This window comes from Empidonax traillii, unplaced genomic scaffold (genome assembly GCF_003031625.1).
Source record: "Empidonax traillii isolate 1590-97213 ecotype Southwest subspecies unplaced genomic scaffold, ASM303162v1 scaffold1321:size163106, whole genome shotgun sequence".
NCBI classification, from domain to species: Eukaryota; Metazoa; Chordata; class Aves; order Passeriformes; family Tyrannidae; genus Empidonax; species Empidonax traillii.
Window position 1 is genome coordinate 90,437 of NW_020956514.1, and position 21,670 is coordinate 112,106.

The window sequence follows — 21,670 nt, forward strand, 5'->3', positions numbered from 1 at the left end:
TTTGAGAGTAGAAATCAAAATTATATAAATGAATTTTGTATATGCAGAACCCCAGGTTATATTTCTAGTAAAGTTTGAAGTCATAAAAAAGAGCCATGTGGAAAACTAAACCTTTCTGCATGTTACACAATTTATTCTTGAGGTGCCTTTGAAAAAATATACTAGAAGACAGTAATTCTGAGGAAAAAAAATGCCTCTCCCAATTGCAGATAAACAATGCAGGTGTATTCAAAAGGAAGTTTAAACCTCATATCAGAAAACCCACTTTATTACTATTTGGGGTTAGAGTTATGGTCAGTACCTCCTTTATGTCTTTTTCTCTGCAGAAATTTCATGTATATTCTATGGAAAATTGATTTATAAGTTTTATTTCTTTTTCTTAGTATCCAGTTTCAAGACCCATTTATTATTTTTCAAATAAAGTGGTGCAAATACAAAGTATTATACATTTTCAAACTTCTTATGAAAAACTTCAATTTACTTTGAGCATATCCAGAAAAAATACTTTTCTCTTAAATCTAAACCTTATTTTGTAAAATTTGTTGCCTAAAAGAAGCACTACTGTGTACCAACAATATCTTAGTCCACAATCATTAAAAATAAATTTATGAATAATTTCTTTATCCACATTACAGTTCATTTTACTTCCTTATTATTTCACCAGATCTTGTAATTCATTTAGTTTTGCAGATAGTTTCCCCACTTTGTTTTCTGAGATAGGTAGCAACTTTTTCTAGCGATTTTCAGTACAGTGAGGTTATTGTATAAAGGATCAACTATTTACAAATTTTTCAGCACTTTGATAGACTGAAGTTCTTAGTTACACTGCAGTGTTTTTTAGTATCTCAAAATATAGTTTATCGTATTTTTGCACATAAATTTATATAAAATTTTGTGTGTGTCATATTAAAACTGTTACCATAAAGGATTATCTTGGCAGTATTCACTATTGCATGCTTGTAAGTGTAGTCATTATCTTTGATGGTTTAAAGAGTAGAACATTTCAACCTCACTTACTTCCTTTTACTTCAAAAAAACCACATGATTCTGAGACAAAGATTTATCAGGCTATGCATACATGACACAGTTTCAAGAACAGAAGTACTGTTTCAGTAACTGTCTGTTGACATTGCAGATGATACACCACATAACAATCACAAAGATGTAAGGCAGGGAAGCCTCAGATGTTGCTTGTACTCTGGTGTATGTGTATTGGAATTAAATATAGTGTTTTGAGTTACTATTGCTGGTATTCCTTCATATTGATCAGTATTGCTCTATATAGTCCATAATCCAGTGAAAAAATATTTTACTTAGAATTTGGCAACATCAGAGGTTAAAAGATGCATTTTCCTTAAGATTCTTGTTCTGTCAACATGAAAAGATAAAGATTAGCTAAGATCAGATATGTATAGGGTTGTTGCTGTTGGAAAAACAGTCAGTTTTAAGGAAAGATTAAGCAAAATTATTTCCTGGGAGAAATGAGAGACAGAAACCATCCTGGGCAGGAATTCTGAACAGTCTTTTCTTTCTGCAGAAGCAGCTACCAAAAGTATTGGTTTTGGAGAAGGTAATACAAAAGAGCATGTTGTTTTGATTTCAAAGGATTCACCATCAAGTGCAACATACACACACAAAAAAAGATTCCAATGAAATGTTGCTGTTGTAGTGATAAGATGAAGACTTACCAAACTGTTTTAAAAATTTCTGTATTTTGATTCCTGAGGAGTATTTCTACCATAGTTCTTTCTTTTGTAAACACCTTTGGTGCTACAAAAGACTAAAGAGTAGGATTTTGAATTGCAAGTGCTCATATGCAGGCTTAATATCTGGTGTGAAGATCTGATTGAGAGGCATAAGTGCCTTTCAGGTGAAGGAAATCAGCTGTGTGGCACTGAAGTTTGCAGAGGCCGAATTTTCAGCAAGAGCAGATTTGCGTGACAGGGATCAATAAGAAAGAATGGAAAGGAAGGGAAGATATTCTGCAAACTGAATAAATAACTGAATCTGTCAAGGTGAAAGAGAGCAGTTAGTCTTTTAACAGTTTCCACATGAGATGTTTTTGGTGTAACTGCTGGAAGAAAAAAATGAAGTTACAGCTGTGTATCTTCAAAAGCCCTACCTCACTGCAGATACTAAAGTGGAGTGGAATTGACACTTGAGAAACAATAACATTTAGAAATTTATTTCTTTCTCAGCAAGACTTAAAAAAGAGGGTTATTGAAGGCATCCAATTAATTTCAAGAATGTGAAAGCTTGCTCTTGGGTGTACATGTGCAGCCTCATAGATATTTCAGCACAGGTCAAGAGTGTCAGAGTGAAATATTGTTTTTTCCATGACATCAGAGGTATCTAAAGATTCCTGTAGGATTGTCCTGAAGGCTGATTGATTCTCAGTGAGTGCTGAGAAAAAATTCATTCTCAAAGTCTCAGCTTAGGGACTCAGCTTAGTAGGACGTTTATTCTATAATTGCTTAGATTCATCATTTACTCTAACCTGAAGTGTACAGAGGGTCATATTTTCTGTTTGTAAAAGGACTATTCATCTGGAAACCTTGATGTATATTGGAGGCTCTGACTTGCTTCATCTGGGACCAAATGGGATCCATCCTAGTGTGATGAGGGAACTGGCAGAAGAGCTTGCCAAGCCTCTCTGCATCATTTACCAACAGTCCTGGCTCTCTGAGGAGATCCCAGACGATTGGAAGTTGGCAAATGTCACGCCAATCTACAAAAAGGGCTGCAAGGAGGACCCGGGATACTACAGGCCTCTCAGCCTGACCTCAGTGCCTGACAAGGTTATGGAGCAGATCATCCTGAGTGAAATCACATGGCATCTACAGGATGAACAAGGGATCAGAGCCAGCCAGCACAGCTTTAGGAAGGGCAGGTCCTGTCTGACCAACCTGATCTCCTTTTATGATCAGGTGACTCGCCTGGTGGATGAGGGAAAGGCTGTGGATGTGTCTACCTGGACTTCAGCAAAGCCTTTGACACCGTCTCCCATAATATACTCCTGGAAAAGCTGGCAGCCCATGGCTTGGACAGGGGCACTCTGTGCTGGGTTAGGAACTGGCTGGATGGTCGGGCCCAGAGAGTGCTGGTGAACGGGGCTGCATCCAGCTGGTGACCGGTCACCAGTGGTGTCCCCCAGGGATCAGCGCTGGGACCAGTCCTGTTTAACATCTTTATCGATGATTTAGATGAGGGGATTGAGTCCATCATTAGCAAATTTGCAGACGACACCGAGTTGGGAGGAGTGTTGATCAACTGGAAGGCAGGAAGGCTCTGCAGAGGGACCTGGATAGGCTGGAGAGATGGGCTGATTCCAACGGGATGAAGTTCAACAAGGCCAAGTGCCGAGTCCTGCACTTTGGGCACAACAACCCCCTGCAGCGCTACAGGCTGGGGACAGAGTGGCTGGAAAGCAGCCAGGTGGAAAGGGATCTGGGGGTGCTGATTGACAGGAAGCTAAACATGAGCCAGCAGTGTGCCCAGGTGGCCAAGAAGGCCAATGGCACCCTGGCCTGGATCAAGAACAGTGTGGCCAGCAGGAGCAGGGAAATGATCCTTCCCCTGTACTCAGCGCTGGTGAGGTCACACCTTGAGTATTGTGTTCAGTTCTGGGTCCCTCAGTTCAAGAAAGACATTGAGGTGCTGGAGTGGGTCCAGAGAAGAGCAAGTAGGCTGATGAAGGGACTTGAGCACAAGTCCTATGAGGAGAGGCTGAGGGAACTGGGGTTGTTTAGTCTGGAGAAGAGGAGGCTCAGGGGTGACCTCATCACTCTCTACAACTACCTGAGAGGAGGTTGTAGCCAGATGGGGGTTGGTCTCTTTTCCCAGGCAACCAGCAGCAGGACAAGAGGGCATGGGCTTAAGCTCTGCCAAGGGAGGTTTAGGTTGGCTATTAGAAGTTCTTTACAGAGAGAGTGATCAGGCATTGGAATGGCCTGCCAAGAGAGGTGGTGGATTCACCGTCTCTGGAGGTTTTTAAGATGAGGCTGGATGTGGCACTGAGTGCCATGATCTAGTAATCACAGTGGGGTTGGATCAAGGGTTGGACTTGATGATCTTGGAGGTCTCTTCTAACCCAGTTAATTCTATGATTATATGATTCTATAAAACAGCAGCATAAAGTACTGGAGACCAAGAGCTGACTGGGCTGAATAGTAAGGTTTTATTCTCATAAAAAATTAATTGTTTGTTAGCTACTGTACCAGATGTATCCCTACAAGACGCTAGGTTTTTCTAAATGGCAAAGGATGGAATTTACGGACATTGTTTTGAGGAATGAAAAGGCTTTGTAGCATTCACCACTTATTTTCAACAGTTTAATAACTTTTTTTAGCAGAATTTAAAATTTCAATGAGCATTTTCCTCTACACCTCCTACATGCAGTTTTAGTTTGTTTGAGGTTTAAGGTTTTCCTTGAGGGGACAAAAATATTAAACCCACCTTGTGTTTGTCTATTGCAGCTTCTAATTAAAGACCATTAAAATTGTTAAACTTATTAAGTATAATACTGTTGAAAATTAAATAAATTTAACAGTTCTTCCAGACGAAAATGACCCTTTGCAGGCATTTAAAAGTTTTCTGTTTCAAGCATAGCTTTTGTACAGGTACAAAAGCTTTTTGTACAACAGGTATGTTTAACATCAGAGGTAAAACACTAAAATGCATTTCTTATTTGCTGCCATATGTCGCAGGTAGCATTTTTGCCCTCCTTTGCCCAGGCTTTCTGGGTGGCTGAGGGGCTCAGCCGTGCCCTGTGCTGGGGCCACTGAAGCCACTGGAACCGGCGGTGTCCGTGTGGGGCAGCCCTGGCCACCCTACACAGGGACACCCTGGCACGATTCTATACGGTAACATGCTCAGCTCATGTATATTAAAACAAGATTTTTATTATTTCTTTGTCCATGTGTCAGTAGTTCTCAGTATGTTAAAATCATACATCATGTTCATACTTAGTTTTAATCTATGATTGCTTTGCAAATAACACTTTTCAAAACAGTTGGGGGATTTCACTTCATGTTTTTCCACATCCATTCACCTAATTAGTTTCACGTGCTATTCTGTTATGCAAATACTTTTCAAGTTACTCATAAACCAATGCAAGTACGAGTAGGGACAAGTCCTCCTTTTTCTGTCAAGTAATTGGAAGCTACACATCTGATGGTATTGAGTGCTACAAGGCAGTATGTTAAAAGCAAAATATTTGGAATGTACAAATCATAGAACCGCAGAATCTCCTGAGCTGTAGGGCACCCACAAGGACTATTGAGTCCAGCTCCTGGCCCTGCACAAGACAACCCCAAGAATCACACCATGTGCCTGAGAGCACTGACCAAGTACTTCTTGAATTCTGGCAGGTTTGCTTTAGTTAATGGTTTAATGAAAACTAGCTAATTTTTATACAAGAGTGAAGAAGATTGTTTGAATTATCCATTTTATTTCTTTTGCACATTGATACTTGAGTGCAAGCCATTAATCTATTTTATCAGAAGTGGTAAATGAGACTGAGTGGTCAGTACGGTTTTGCTAGTCACTGGCACAGGTTTTCTGCATCTGCCTTTCTCAGTGTCTGAGAAAACTGTTAAAATGTTTGATTTTTATTTTTTTCTAGTAATCTCAGTCACAGTAATATACCATTTTGGAACTAATTTCTGAAAGAGACAATTCTGATCTGTGTAAGCACAAAGTGCAATAATGTCTATCAGTTGTCAGGAACACTTAAAAGGAAGATCGCCTAAATTATGGGCATCCTTCCAGAAGGTGTAAAATCATAAATAAGATGCATTTTGATTCTTTTATGAAGAAGAGCTGTAGCTCTCTTGGGTAGTTTTCATTCAGAGTTTGTATATGATTTTGCATTCTACTTAAAATGGTGTCATGCTTCAAAATAGTATAACAAACTGAGAAATAGTTTAGTCTGAACTCTCCAGTTCCTTTCAGTTCACTTTATCTTTTACTTTTAAAATTGTATCCACTTGTCACAAAAAGATAGTCCAAAAAGGAAAGAACTGATAAAACTGAAATGATTTATATTCAAAGCCACAACTCAGGAAAAGTTGAGTCTACTTCATCACAGTACATTCATTCACTCAGGGGAATAAAAAACATAATAGAAAAGGGAGCTTTAGAAATGTTTGACCTACACCTTGTTTGAAATTACAAATGTATAAATAGCCAATAGTTTCAGCAGCAATTCAAAGGGTGATGCCCCTTTGAGGCTTTTTTCTTTTTAACTCTCTTGATTTTTTTTTGTTTTTAAATCAAATGCAGATGACCTTTTAAATATCCTGTATACCCAGATAACAAGGAAGAGCCGGGAGTAATACTGGAAAAAGAAATTTTGTGACTTGCAACAAAATATCCATGAGGGAGAGAGTTTTAAGAAGTTGAAAATTGATATTTACTCTTTTAAATGTCTTCTTGCTGGAAGGTTTTCCTTATATCCATAAGAGTGTTTTTGTCTGAAGATAATTAAAAGTAAAGTGAAGCAAGAGGACTGTAAAGGCAAGTTCTTTCAAACCCCCTAATACCTCCTCTTTTGAGCCAGTAAGTAGCTCTAAAAATGTATCTAAGTTCCCGGCCGATGGAGTGGGATTTGTTTTCAGGAGTAAACATACATCCTTGTCCAACTCATCAGTGTTACTTCCTCAAAAAATTATTTCTGTTTCCTGAGTCTTTCAATAGCTATTTATTTCAGAGCATTAAAGGGGGACTGGACCATTGAGGGAAAAAAATATCCTCTAATTTATGACAATATTTTGGTCTGTAGCAATTTTAAATCTACAACTCTAGATGAGTTTGTACACTCAAGTCTGAGAACAGAAGCTATCTTGCTTTTGTTTCAAAGATTCAATTCATAGACCATCTAGTTGTTTGAAATGCAGGTGCAAAGGTACTTTACGCATCTGAACACACTTAAAAGCTTAGAAAATTGTTAATGAATGATTAGGTGGCTTGGCATACTAAAAAGGCCATATCCAAACAGACTGGATGCAAGCAGCTGGATGGAAAATATGAGCTGAAGGAATATTATGTTCTGGGATATTCATGTTATTGTACTTTTCAAAACTATGACATTGCAAAGATTTCTGCCTGCGCTGTAAGACTTAGACGACTGGAAATGCAAAATTTCTGTGTGAAAAAATTTTGAATACTTACAAGAATATGTAACAACTGAAGAAAACCTTGGTGCTCAACTGCAATTCTGTTCATCACTTCTGTTCCCCTTATCCAAGTTGTAGAAGAGTCTTGCTTCTTTGTATTGCCTTGCACAGATATTCTGTGCCTTTTTTCTCTTTCCTAGATCTGTGGTCTTCAGTCCAGTTATGCTATCTGGAGTTAGCATTATTTATCATGCAATGCAGGTCCATACTAAATTAACTTTTCTGGGGGTCATTTTTATTTAAGCAGTAGTGTATGTCCTCTCTCTGCTTTTGAACTTCTATTCCTTCAATCCTGCCTTTCCTTTCAACTTACCTAAGTATATATCTCAAAGCAGTGGGCGGAAGACATGAGCATATTAAGTTTCCTGCTGATGTAAAGTTAGGAATAATTTTCACTGCCAATATTTTGGTGACCTCTGATTTTTAATTTTTTTTTTATTATTTTTTCCCAGAGAATATTTGTCCCTTCATAATAATTCTCAAGCAAATGATGTTTAGTAACAAAACAGGAAATAGAGGTTGGACTTGATGATTTGATATATTTCAGGGTGAAACTGTGGTGAGAAAAAGAAGAACAAACAAACCAACAAATACAAAGTAAAAAAACGACACAAAAAAACCTACTCAGTAGAAAATGTGGGAATACTGCAGGATACATTAGAATGAGCATATACAATACTTTGTCCCTTCCTTGTCCAAAAACACTTGAGTAAAGATGCAACTTTTTTCCTACCATTTAGTTTAGAAACTGGCTTATATAATGAAAATGCTTTTCTTGGTTATATTCCTAAAATGTTTTAAATATTTTAGTAATTCTATGTAATTTAGAAGTACATATGGTAGAATACAAGGATTAGTAGAATAGTTCACACTTGATATCCAGAAAATGAAGTAGTAATACAGATTTCATCTTTCTATATTAAGAAACTCATCTTCTAATGACAATTTTTCCATATCCTTTTTTGAGGTATGACTTTTGCTGTAGAATATGCATAAATTCAAATTTCAGAGTCTCCATGTTTATTATTGTTAATTCCACTACAAATGGGATATTTAGGAATTAGGAATATTTAAGAAATATTATTTTGGAGTGAATAAAATAATTCATAACTATTACTACATAGGCAATCTTGGTTAGATCCATCTTAGTAATACATTATTAAAATGATACTGATATTTTAAATTTTGGCAGTGAGAAAATTGACTAATGCAACTGTGTAAGACATGAAGTAAACGGAGAAAAAAAAAGAGGTGATTTTTTTTAATTTTCTGTTTTAACAAGTGGGAACTTAAAGAAATATCATGAAACAATCCATTTTGAGGAAGGAAACCAAAAAGATAGAATAAGACGGTGTTCCAGACTATGTTAGCAAAATTTAAGAAAATTTTAATGAAGTGGAAGTAGTTGTAAAGTGTGAAATTAATGTGAGAAATATAATATATGAGCTTCAGGAGAGGTCAAATGGGCATAGCCATATAGGCAATAAATATATTTATGGGGTGACAGAGCCAGAAAAGCTACAGGACTTTTGTAAATTGATATAAATCCTTTTACTTGGAAAATTTCACAGAACTCTCCATTGATGTTGTATTTTAAAAATTACTTGTCCCTCAGAAGAACTACTGTGCAGAAATATGGCCACATTTTTACACAGGGTTGCTACTGAAGATGCCACAGAGGACTTGGAATACCTCTAGCAATCAGCAGGATGTCTTAGGTCATTCAAAAAGGATAATGAGACTGCTGTATAAATAACACAGTTGCAAGATAAGGAAACTGATTGCTTAATTATCTCTTTAGTTAGGTCAGGTTGTTTGACAGACCATTCTCTATGAGCCAAGAGTGGCATTTTGTCTAGTAAAAGCCAAGTAAAATAAATGTAATAGCTAGAGGACTGCTGAGGGCTGTGACACTGGGAAGAGTTGCATAGGATTAATCAAGGCTTACCATTTAAGAATAATGGAAGAGATTTCAATAACACTGATGTATTTCCTAGGAAGGGATAATGATATGCCATAGAAAACAAAGACATTAAAGAGTACGGAATACTGTGTAGTGCTGTGTAAGACTATGTACCATAAAAGAGAATTAGGAAGTTGTCTAGGGATAGTGTAGAATTCTCTCTACTATCGAAAGAAGAAAGTAGGAGCTTATAGTGCAGCAGACAAGGGCTGAACTTCATGAAAATAAATTGGTTGGGGGGGGGGAAGAGAATGCTAAAGATCTCTGTTGTTTTATAGACAAAAAAAAAAAAGAATAGAAGGGTTTGGTATAAGGCAGTATAAAAACACACAAAGAAAATGAAACACCAGCAGCATAAGTAATATAGTATATTTTACTTGTAATTAGGGAGAGGGAGATTAGGTAGACAGTACTTCTAATGTCTTACAAATGCCAGCAAATATCACAGAAGTTTTATGGAAATATTGACTGAACTTATCAATTGATTACCAGAGTTCAGGTAAGTTAGAAATAGATTTTTGTCAGTGATGTAGTACACAGAACACATTTTTTGAAACCAGCAATTAACAGTGCAAGGGAAAGTAATTACTGTGGAGTATAGTTCTTATTTGTAGCACTGAAGATCAGGACGTGCTTTTTGTCCCCACTAAAATTATTTGAGGAATACATTTCACTGGGCTGATGATGCTGTCTTTTATGCATACAAACATAACATTCCAAGATTTATGGCCAAATCTGATTATTTTGTTATTTTACAATCTGATAGAGGAATAAAATAAAATACACTTCTTTGGTAGGACAAGTTTTAGTTGAAATTTTAATTATTGCTACCTACCCAGTGTTAATATAAACATGATTAAATTCAGTTAAATTTCGCTATGTGACTGTAATTCCCTAAGTAATTTAGGTACCCACAAGGTAACTTTGTGGATAAATCCCCAAATCGTCTCCAGAAACTCAACATGCTGGAATTCCCCTCTTAAATGCTTGTATAATAATGCATGTGGTATGGGAAATAAATGCAATTAATTAGAGACCTGTATCCACCTGCAGAACTGTGATTTTTTGGGGGATTATGGATATTTGGTGGATGGTTCCCTTGACTGGAGTGTTGCAATTGAGGGATACAGACTTTAGGAAGAACATGAAGGGAAACCAAACAGAGGGAGTTGCCCTTTATGTGAGAATGCAGCTAGAGTGCATGGAGCTCTGTTTGGGGATGGAAGAGGAGCCAGTGGAGAGTTAATGGGTTAGGATTAAAGAGATGACAGGTAAAGGTAGCATTATAATGAATGCTTGCTATAGACCACCTGACCAGGAAGAACAAGTGGATGAGACCCTCTTGAGGGCACAGCCTCACATTCACAGGCTCTATACTCTTGGGGGATTTTAAACTCCTCATTCTATTTTGGAGAAATTACACAGCAGGGCATAAGCAATACAGAAGGTTCCTGGAGTGCACTGATGATAACTTTCTTCAAGTGGCTGAGAAGTAAACATGGAGAGGTGCTTTGCTGGATTTCATATGAACCAAAAAGAATGACCTGGTTGAGGATGTGAAGATCAAAAGTAGCCTTGTTGCAGTCACCACAAGATGGTGGAGTTCAGAATCCCAAGGAGAGTGAGCAGAGTGAAAAGCAGTCTTACAGTCCTGGACTTTAGGAGAGCAGACTTTGGCCTCTTCAAAGATCTTCTCAGAGAAGTACCACAGGATAAGGTCCTAGAGGGAAAAAAAGTCACACAAAAGCTGGTTAATACTGAAGGATGACTGTCTCCAAGCTCAAGGCTGTTCCATCCCAATGAATAAGAAATCAGGTAAAAATGCCAGGACACCTACGTAGGTGTACAAGGAGCTCCTTTGAAACACAAAAAGGACACATACAGAAGATGGAGGCAAAGAGTAATAACTTGGGAGGAATGTAGAAACATTGTCCAAGCCTCCGGTGATGAAGTTAGGAAAGTTAAAGCCCCAGTGGATTTGAATCTGGCCAGGGATATCAAAAGAAAGAAGGACCTTTATAAGTTTGTAGGAGATGAAAAGGTGGGCCAGTTGCTCAATAAGGCAGAGGACTGGTCTACATAGGACATGGAATGCCAAATGCTGCCTTTGACTTAGTTTTTACTGCCAGGAACAGCCTTCAGGAATCCCAGGTCCCAGAGAGTGGGAAAAAAGGTTGGAGAGAGGAATCTTTGGTAGAAGAGGCTCAATATGGGGAATATTTGAGCAAACTGAATCTTCATAAATCCACGGGCTCTGATGGGATGCACTCATCAGTGCTAAGGGAACTGGCTGATTCACTGCAAAGCCACTCTTAGTAATCTTTTGCTGATCATGGTGACTGGAAGAAGTACTTGAAGGCTGAAGGAAATCCAGTGTCACCCCCATCTTCAAGAAGGGCAAGAAGAACAGCATAGAGAACTATAGTCCAGTCAGCCTTAGCTTAATACGTGTAAGGTCATGGAAAGCGTTTCCAGGCACAGTAAGGACAAGAAAATTATCCAAAGTGTTCAGCATAGCTTCATCAAGGAGAAGTCATGCTTGACAAACTTGATAACCCCTAATGAAACGAATGGCCTGGAAATTAAAGGAGAACAGTGGATAATTGTATACCTGAATTTCAGTAAGGCTTCTGATGCAGTATCCCATAAGCCTTTCCTATTGATGTACAGGCTGGATAAGCAGTGAGGAGGATTGAAAACTAGCTTAATGGCCTGGTCCAGAGGGTCTTCATCAGTGGCACAAAGTCTAATTGGAGGTCAGGAGGTAGTTTTATATCCCAGGAACCAATATCGGGTACAGTAATGTTTAATATCAGCATATGAAATATTTACTACTTTTTCTTGAAATGACCATGAATGTACTAGGTACTTGGGTATAAAATTTAGTTGGAGGCCACTAGTTAGTGGTATATCCCAGGGATCAGTATTGGGATCAATATTGTTGAACATTTTCATTAATGGTCTGGAGGATGGGGCACAGTGTACCCTCAGCCAGTCTGCTGCTGACACCAAACTGAGAGGAGTGGCTGATAAGCCAGACAGTGATGCTGCCATCCAGAGGGACCTCAACAGTCTGGAGAAATGGCTGACAGGAACCTCATGAAGCTCAACAAGGTGAAGTGCAAAGTCCTGCATCTGAGGAGGAACAGCCCCAGGCACAGTATATGCTGAGGGCTGACCAGCTGGAAAGCAGCTCGGCAGAAAAGGACCTGGGGGTTCTGTGGGACACCAGGCTGAACATGAGCCAGCAATGTGCCCTTTCTGCAAAGCAGGTTAATGGCTGCATTAGGGAAATACTCACAGCAGGAGATCCTTCCTCTCTGCTCAGCACTGATGAGGCCATGCCTGGAGTCCTGTGTCCAGTTCTCCAGTACAGAGGAGACATGGACATACTGGAGAGAGTCCAGCAAAGAATGATGAAGGGACTGGAGCACCTCCCATATGAGGAAAGGCTGAGAGAGCTGCAATTCTTCACACTAGAGGAGAGAAGGTGCAGGTGGATCTTGTCAATGCACACAAATACCTGAAGGGAGGGTGCAAACAGGACAGAGCCCGGCTCTTTCCTGAGTTGCTCAGCAACAGACTCAGATATAATGGGTACAAACGAAAATGCAAGAGGTTCTCTGAACATCAGGAAATACTTTTGTTTTGTGAGGGTGACTGAGCACTGGCACAGGTTATGCAGATGGTTGTGGAGTCTCCATCCTTGAAGATACTCAAAGCTGGCTAAATACAGTCCTGGGAAACTGAGTCTAGATGATTTTTCTTGAGCTGGACTGGACTGGACAAGATGATTGTCAGAGGTCCCTTTCAATCCCAACCATTCTGTAATGTAATTGTATATAGTGATTTAAACTTCAGCTTCTTTATTTAGTAATTGATATATAGACAAGAGTGTTCTTGATAATGCTATTCCCTAAAACACTGGATTTCATAACTTACTAGAGAAGAGACAAATTTAAAGGAAAAAGAAAAATGTGAGTTGCTTTTAAAAGCTTAGAAATATTCCACCTCTCTTATATCACTGATCCACATTTAATACCTTGACTACATCTTTAAGGTATCAATATATCTCTCCTGGATATATGGTCCAAATGATTTCATTTTGATTTAAATGAAACCAGGATTGATCCAGGATATCTTTAGCCCTCATTGTTTTAAATGCTATATAAATATAGCATCACTTCAGATTCATTAGAAGTCTCCCGAGACATATGAAAAAATACATCAACTCTCTCTCTTTCCCTCTCTTCCCTTCCTCAGGACACTTTAACAATAATATTACATTATCATGGATATCACTGTTTTGGAGATTATTAAAATACCCCCTTCCTAGTTTTTATTCCTTAATTTTGATATCTTCCCTCCACTTTGGTTGATGTTTTCCACTTCCTGGATAGACAGATTTTGTCATCCACTTCTCTGTGGCAAATTTGTTGTTGCTTTTAGATGCATCTCATACAAAGACACATATAGAGTATACACGAGGAGAAAATGCACACATCATAAAGGTAGAAAACCTTCACAGGTCTTAGCAATTTACACGTTAAAAGGATTTCAGATGGAAACAAAGACAGTCTTGTTGAACATGTTTTTAAATGGTCTCCAACAGTAAGTGAAATAAACTAAGCATCAATATTCTAAATGTATTCTGCTTTTGTTTTTAAAAAATGCTATGCTTTATTTGTGTGGTGCCAATTGTACATAAAGATTTCTAAAAACCAATACTGTTTTAATGGTTATTTTGTTAGTAACTAGGCTACTTCAGGAAAACATATATAAGCTGTAATGAAATAATTCTTGTTAACAAAAAAAAAAACAAACACCTATAGCTGCTTGTTATAACTTTATTTATTGTGATTAATGCAGAGAACATAAGGATAAGTGATGATTTCTCTTTTAAAAAACCCCAAAACTAAACAGACAAAACCCAAAGCATTCAAATACCTGAAAGCTGTTCTGAATTCAGTAAGTGAAAGGTATATATTGCTTTAGCATATTTACCTTCCTACGCTGTTCCTTGCTGGAATAGAGAGATTGTTCTAGAAACTACTTAATCCTTTATACAATATTTAGTACAGATTGTTATTTTAGTCAAGAACCAGCAAAACAACCTAAAGCACAAAAAATTTGAACTTTAAAAAAACTCCAGCCAAGTCTGAGAAAGACTGCCATATGTCAGGATTTACTTTTTTTTTTTCTTTTTTTTTTTTTTTTTTTTTAACAGAATAATTCTATTCTTAAATCAAGCTGCCAGAAAGTAAGGACACTTCAGGTCCACTGACAGCTCTCTACTTTCTGTCATCACCTGATGTGAAGACTGTATTACATTAAAATTGGAACAGAAGATGCATATTGGCTCATGCAAGAACCTTTTGGCATATTAAATTCAATTAGTTTCTAGTTCATCTTAGCTCAGTGTTGGTGTGTTTTCTGAAATAGAAGCTGCAACAGCCTAATGAAGCTGAAACTTCCATGGTCTAACCCTCTGAACATCAGCTAAAGACTTTGACTTGAGAAAGGAGATTTGGTTGTGTTATTATGTTGACTTAGTGCATCTATGTAAGACTCTTTTCTTCTACTCATATGATGTCTTTAAAAAAAAATCCTACCTTTCTCAACTGAAATAGTAAAATATTGTGTCAATGACAAGATCATTTACCTTCCGCATCTTGTAAATCATCCCTTTAGAATAAACTATGATAATGGGGAAAAGATGTAAATCTAATGATGAAAAAATACCTTTACTGTATGGTTAGTTTCTGGAAATAGAAAATCTTGCAGATCACATCAGTAGCAGAGTGTGTAGGGAGCAGTGAAAAATAACATTTCTATTTCTGTGATAGATACTTCACCAAGGATGTGGGGAAAATGCTAAAAACTATCAGTTATAATTCATTAATAATAAAATATTAAAATATTTAAATGACTATTTTAATTTAATAATATTAAATATAAAATAAAAATAATATATATCAATAATATATTTATTATAAGTAACTTATTTAAATATAAAAAACACAATAGCACAGGATAGGCAAACTGACAACATAACTGAATGAGAATATTAAATATGTTACATGTCTCAATAAAACAATGCAAATTACAGAATCACTGAAAGGAGTTGCTTAAAATGTTACCTTTAGGATAAACTTAAATAAGTGAACCTCTCTGGTAAGTAAAATGTGGCTTAAAGCATGACAGTTAAATCTGCCAACTGAGAGAATACCTGACAGGATATGAACTTGTCTGAAAATCTTCTCAAATAAGTGCAGTTAATGTTAAACAACACCATCACTTATCAGTTCAGTTCATGATGCTTAAAATAAATATCTCTGTTGTGGGAATTCTATATCAAATATTTTTTGCTAATTTCATGTCAAATCTGCCCATTGTTGTGATTATGCTTAGAGAGACAATCATTATTATTCAACTAAGTGTCCAATGAACATGCTAGTATTATATATACACTAGAAAAATGAGTGAAAAGACAAATGCTTCCACAGTGTATTTTGGCTTCACATTGCTAATATAATCACTTAGAAAAGAATGAACAGATCACATTTTGTCCAGAAATTTGCTCTCAGAATTAGGAGGCATTTGAGACTTATTTGAATAAGATCTAAAAGATAGTAATTCAGGAATGTGCTGAAATCTCATTGTTACTTTGATACTTGGATTAAATAAAGAATTGACACGTTGTAGAAGAAAGTAGTAAATTTTTTTCTAAATTACACGATTAAAAACCACTATCATAAAGTAAAAGACTAAGAATGCATTCAGTAAGTTAATATTGAAATAGTCTATCATTTCATAAAGACTTTCAAAACTATAACCTGTATTTGAAAGTGTATGTTATAGAACATTAAATTAAGATTAAAAAATCTTGAACTGTATTAATGCCTACAGTAAGTTTCAAAACTAAAGGTCAGTTTTTTAATACAGTCCTATCAAGTCTCTAGTTATTTGAATACCAGTCACTGAAAAATCACAGAAGAACTTCTGAATCTGAAACTCAAATAGAAATAGGTGTGGCAAATCTTAAAGATTTCAGCTGGCATTGCCATAAATCGATTCCAATTTGAGAACTAGTTTGTATGATAAAGTACCTCTAACCCAATTCTCTCTGTTTTTCACAGTAGCATCTTGTCACTTTTTGGTGAAAATAGGATTAGTACTTTGTATGCTATTAGAAAAAAGTCCACATCCTTTATATTCATGTGGGAGATTTCAGAATCAGGGGAGGAGGGAGGGAGAGCTCCAAATCCTGTAATTGACAGGTTTGACTTGAATCACAGTCAAATAACAAAAATAACATAAAGTCAAATAACATAAAATTCCTGTGTTGCAATTTTCTAGTAATTTTTAAACATTTAAAATTATGTTGGTAATTTAAAGTCTTCTGAATGCATTTTTACAAAAGTCTTTTACAGATCTAAAAAGATACTGAACTTAATTTCGTTGTGGCTTCTTTTCAATAAATCAGTTTATTTATGGTCTCATTAATCTTGAAGAAGAAGGTAATATATTAAATAACTCTGGGGGTTTTTTCCCTTCAATTGAAGACAAAGTAAATCCACCTTTTAAAATCTGTTTTTGCCTCTGTCTTGGATTGGTAATTCAGTTTCTTTTTTAGGTGTTCACATAACACTCCATTTTGTTGCCCTCTCTAAATATTATCTTCTTTTTAAGATAACCTTCCTTTTTTATTTACATGAAATCCTTCTGAATTTAAATGTTTGCTCAACCAATTCAGGTAGGAGAGTAAATATGCAAAAATGTCTCTCACAGTAATTGCAATTACTGTGTGATACACAGGGCTATATAAAATTATAACAACAGCCATTCTGATTTTCTATAAAATGAGAAAAAATATACATAAAATACATATACCCCTGATAGCTGAAAAGGGAAGTATTTCTGTGAAAGAAGAGAAAGAAATTCACTAAAACAGAAGTTTGCAAAATATCAGTGACAGATATGAAAATAAAACCACATCTTCACAGCTGATCATTTTGTGCAATAAAACTGCTAAATGAAACAGATGTCTCTCCATTGCTCAGCTTGGCTGACGTGAATCACAGATGCCCATTAGCCAAAATAACTATAGGAAACACTTTATACTAAAAGTAGCAGGGAAATATTTTCTAGAATTTTTTTTTTAGTACTTGAGTAAAATGAGAAACCTTTGCAGTGTTGATTGACACACTGCTTATGCATTTCAGAGCTGGGTAACGATTCACTGTACAAGGCTGTCAAGCATATAGGGCAGTCTTTAGCCACCTCGGTTCTTCTAATGGCATCTGGATGGAGTTAAGAGCTAAAGAAAATGAAATGAGAGGTATTCTCTTCCCTTGCTTATATATAGTACATGGTTTCACTCCTTGAATTATGTCTGGAAGCCTTGCTCATTGTATCCATAGTTTTCTCTTTGCTGATCACCCAAGAAGAACTTCTGAAATGTCATTCTGAATTTGAAGGTTTTATAAAATAACTGCGGGCAGTTATATGTGTATTTGTATAATTTAAATTGGATCACCAATCCAAAGTGAAAGTATTAACACTTTTTAGAGAATACAAAGTGTTATATCTTAAAGTGTTCTTCTAAACTATGCAGGTTGGTATTCCTTTTAAATATGTTTCTCTGATGTACAACTCTAAGCTCCTTAGAAGTCTTTCTGTGGATGTCTCAAAATCTTATATGTATGGAGGGAGGTGGAGGGAAGAAAAAAAAGTAAAAAGACCACACCACAAAAAAAAACAAATCACCCCCCCCAAAAACAAACAAAAACTCTCAAAGAGAAAAAACAAACAAAAAACCCACTCAACCATGAAGTTTTAACCTGGCAGAGGTAAATAGGTTAATGATTTTGTGTGTGGTGTAAAAATAATTTTCAAATCAGCTTACTAAGACTCACACGTATCTACAGGAGAGGCAACGGAAAGCCATCAACATTGATAGCACCTTACATACAAGAAAGAAAAGTATGTTAAAAGATCTTTACATGCTGAACTGGATCTAAGTATAGTTGTTCAAAAGCTTCATATTTTGTACTATAGAGATTTTCTTAGTTTTCTGGCTTTGTTCTGTTCACTGCATTGTTCAGGCTTCCACTGCTAGGCAGCATTTTAGGGCACTAAAATATTGGGATTGTTAATTATTTTACAAGTTCTTGACATGGTTTTGCTAAATATCACTCTTCCAAACAATTTCCGTGCATTATTTGTAAATTAAAGTTAGCCAGATACTATTGCTGTGAACTGTTTGCATGGAGTTATGCTATTCTGGAGATAGCTTTTTAGAATGGATTTTGCAAGACTGTTAACTGCTTTTGAGTCCAAGAACAGGCACTGCAGCACTGATATACTATTGTCAACTTTTTAAAGAATTTACAATGCTAGACCCAACTTCAGAAAGCGTTTGGGAAAACTGCAATATGCCCATTTCAAGATTCCTCTTTTCTCCGCCCCACCTTCCATCTTTCTTGCTCAAGCAGAAATTTATTTTGTGTTTCTGTCACACATGTCTAAGGAAGAGCAGCCTCTTCATCACTCTGTTGTAAAAGTATTTTATCAAATGGTCATGGACCAGCAGTAAGTTCCTAGGACCAAAATGTTTCTTAAGATAAGATGATATCCTAGGAAGAAATGTAAAAGAAAACACTAAAGGACTAGTTACACTAAATGACATTATAAAATGGGCCACAGCCTGCAAGATGCTGTCCAGTTCCTTAAAAAGAATGTTAATTAGAAGGGTGAAAGGTCACAAATTTAGTGGGTCATCAAGAGATGAGCATGAAGGACTAAAGTTCACAGTAAATATTCGTTCCCCAAAAGAGCAGTGATAATGGCTTGAAACCTTCAGTTTGAAGTCAGCAAGAGAAACAGAAGAAAAAGAAAGAATAAAATTTATTTGCAAAAGATTTTTCTTAACCTCTACCTTCCTACTCCTCATGTTTGGTGGAATTTCCTATTTCTTTATTTGCTGTGGAATGAAAAGAAGCAATAGGAAAATGTGTATTTTGTAAAGTAAACATACATGTGTGTAATGTAAACAAAGTTTAATAGGTCTAAATCTTTACAGTGTTTCTCAAGGTTTATTTCTGAACTGGTAGAAAATAGAAAAACTTTCTATCTAGAAAATCAAAATTCAGAACAATGACAGCTTTCAAATTTCTACCATAAAGGCTTTGATCCAAGATTCCACAAGTTCCTTCTGTTCAACATATTGCAAGTGTATGGGAAACAGTGCTTGATAATGTTTTAGGACAGAGACTTTATTGTTTGACTCTGGCTTATCCCACCAGTCCACTCTGTATGTTTGATATGTTTGATTTGTATGTTAATATGTGCTCAAATAACTATTTTTAGAAAGGAAAAAAAATACACTAGTTCTAACTAGTCTTAAACTTTTTAGGAATATTCTGATATTGCTTGAGTGTGATTTTAAAAAAGTTTATATTTGCTCTTCAGTTTTGTAATTAGAGCTTCTACTTGATTTGATCCTTCTGCTGAACCCAAAAATAAATTTACAAACAAGAATACATTTCATGGTGAAAATAAATCTGAATGCCAGATTCTCTCAGTTAATTATGAAACCAGTGAGATTGAAAGGAACTTGCCAACAAGGTAATGAAAGAAATTATGCTAAGTATATCCAAAAGATCAAATGAGCCATCCACATTGCTGTGTTGAACAACACAACTGAATAATTTTTTGTCTAAAGGGAGTCAAGACTGCATGTCATATATGTGAAGTTAAGCTTTGTATTATTTATATAATGGATATTATATCAATACTGAATGCTTAATAAATTTGTGGGGTTTTTTTTCCTTTAGGCTATTTACATTAGTTGATGGTGTGAAAATGATAATGACTTGAAATTAAATGTTCTTCAGTTTAGGAGAAATATAAATTACATGTAATGAAATTTTTAAAAAATTATTATGACATGAAACCAGTTGTTCTAATTTCCTTAATTATCTTGTATTCAGACATGTTCTTTATCTGCTTAGTGAATTTACAACTAGCAAAGCAGTTGTGAATTTTTAATAGGATCTCTTCAAGGAAGGAAAAGGTCAGTATTAACATAAAAATCTTCTTTAAGAACTGTGGTGCAAAGGTTTCTTAGCAGAGAACAGGTGTTGCTGCAAAACTAAAATGTGCCAAACCAGTCAAGTTAAAAGATGCTTGGAGCTAAGTTAGGAAGCACTGACGGTCAGACAGTGGTGACTGAAAATTAATTTCTTTTGTTGGTAGTAAACATATTTGTTGCACACAGAATAATTTAGCATATAATCAGTATTTTTAAAAACATCCCATCTTTTTCATTGTTTTTGGAAAAAAAATGCTCTTTTTTTCCATTTCAGCTTCATTCTGACCAGGATAAGGGAGATGGATCCCTCAAATACATTTTGTCAGGAGATGGGGCTGGTACTCTGTTTATAATTGATGAGAAAACAGGTGACATTCATGCTACTCGGAGAATTGACAGGGAAGAGAAAGCCTTTTACACCCTACGTGCCCAAGCTATCAATAGAAGAACTCTGAGACCAGTGGAACCTGAATCTGAGTTTGTCATTAAGATCCACGACATCAATGACAATGAACCAACATTTCCAGAAGAAGTTTACACTGCAAGTGTTCCTGAAATGTCAGTAGTAGGTGAGTGCTTTATATTGTGACACAAATGCCTGTTCTATGTTACTTGACAAATTATTTCCCCATCCTCTGAAAAGTCAGTCGTGTTTGGAATTCTACCTGATGAGTTAAGTATTTTTCATTTTGATTTGTTTATTCAATTACTGAAATTTCATCCAGAAACAGATTTTTATGATCTGAGATCCATTTCTACTTGGAATATTCAAATTATTATCTTACAGTGCTTTGGAATATACATATAAATAGAAAGGAGGTAATGGTGACTCATCCTCATCTTTAAGTCCTGTTAGAATAAGATGAATAAATTAGCCTTTTGAAAGCTCAATAAATTTTATTCTTTAATTTTCACTGGAGGTTGCGAGTGGTAATAGGCATTGAATGGAGACCTGTCTTCACTTGCACTCTCTCTGAGGCTGAGAAAAATTATACATTAATTCATGCTGTTAATGCAGTCTGAATGTAGACACCCTCTTTATTCTCTTTTTTTTTCAGTTTTTTAAACCTATAGACAAATCATTTTGTGTTTTCTCTTCCTCCCTAAGTTCATCCATGAATGGTAGCTTCAAGAATTTTAAACAGCTGTTTTGAGTTAACTTTTCTTCTCTTTGCAATGCATATGCAGTTCCTATCTTAAGCTGTGGCCTGGATTTGCCAACTGGTAAAATTTATAAACAATAAATCTTTGGAATATGAGCTGTTATTAATTAGTGCATGCAATTCTTTAGGATTAATTTAAAAAACTTAAAAATATACAAAGTTTCTTTTAAAACTTAATATTATTTTTTCATTGTATAACTGTAGATGTAACAATATTGAATTCTGAATATTCAGAAAACAAATAATAAATTCATCTTCTACCTATTATTACCAT

The 21,670-nt window shown here is 36.0% G+C and overlaps 1 protein-coding gene across 4 annotated transcripts in view; it reads left to right on the plus strand.

Annotated features, from left to right (window-relative positions):
- The window catches only part of CDH10 (cadherin 10), a 94,656-nt gene that overhangs the window by 39,286 nt on the left and 33,700 nt on the right, over positions 1–21,670 (plus strand). For all 4 annotated transcript variants that reach the window (XM_027906554.1, XM_027906553.1, XM_027906557.1 and 1 more), the window contains exon 3: positions 20,508–20,802. In XM_027906554.1, coding sequence (XP_027762355.1) covers positions 20,508–20,802 — 295 coding nt within the window. The remainder of the gene's footprint in view (positions 1–20,507; positions 20,803–21,670) is intronic.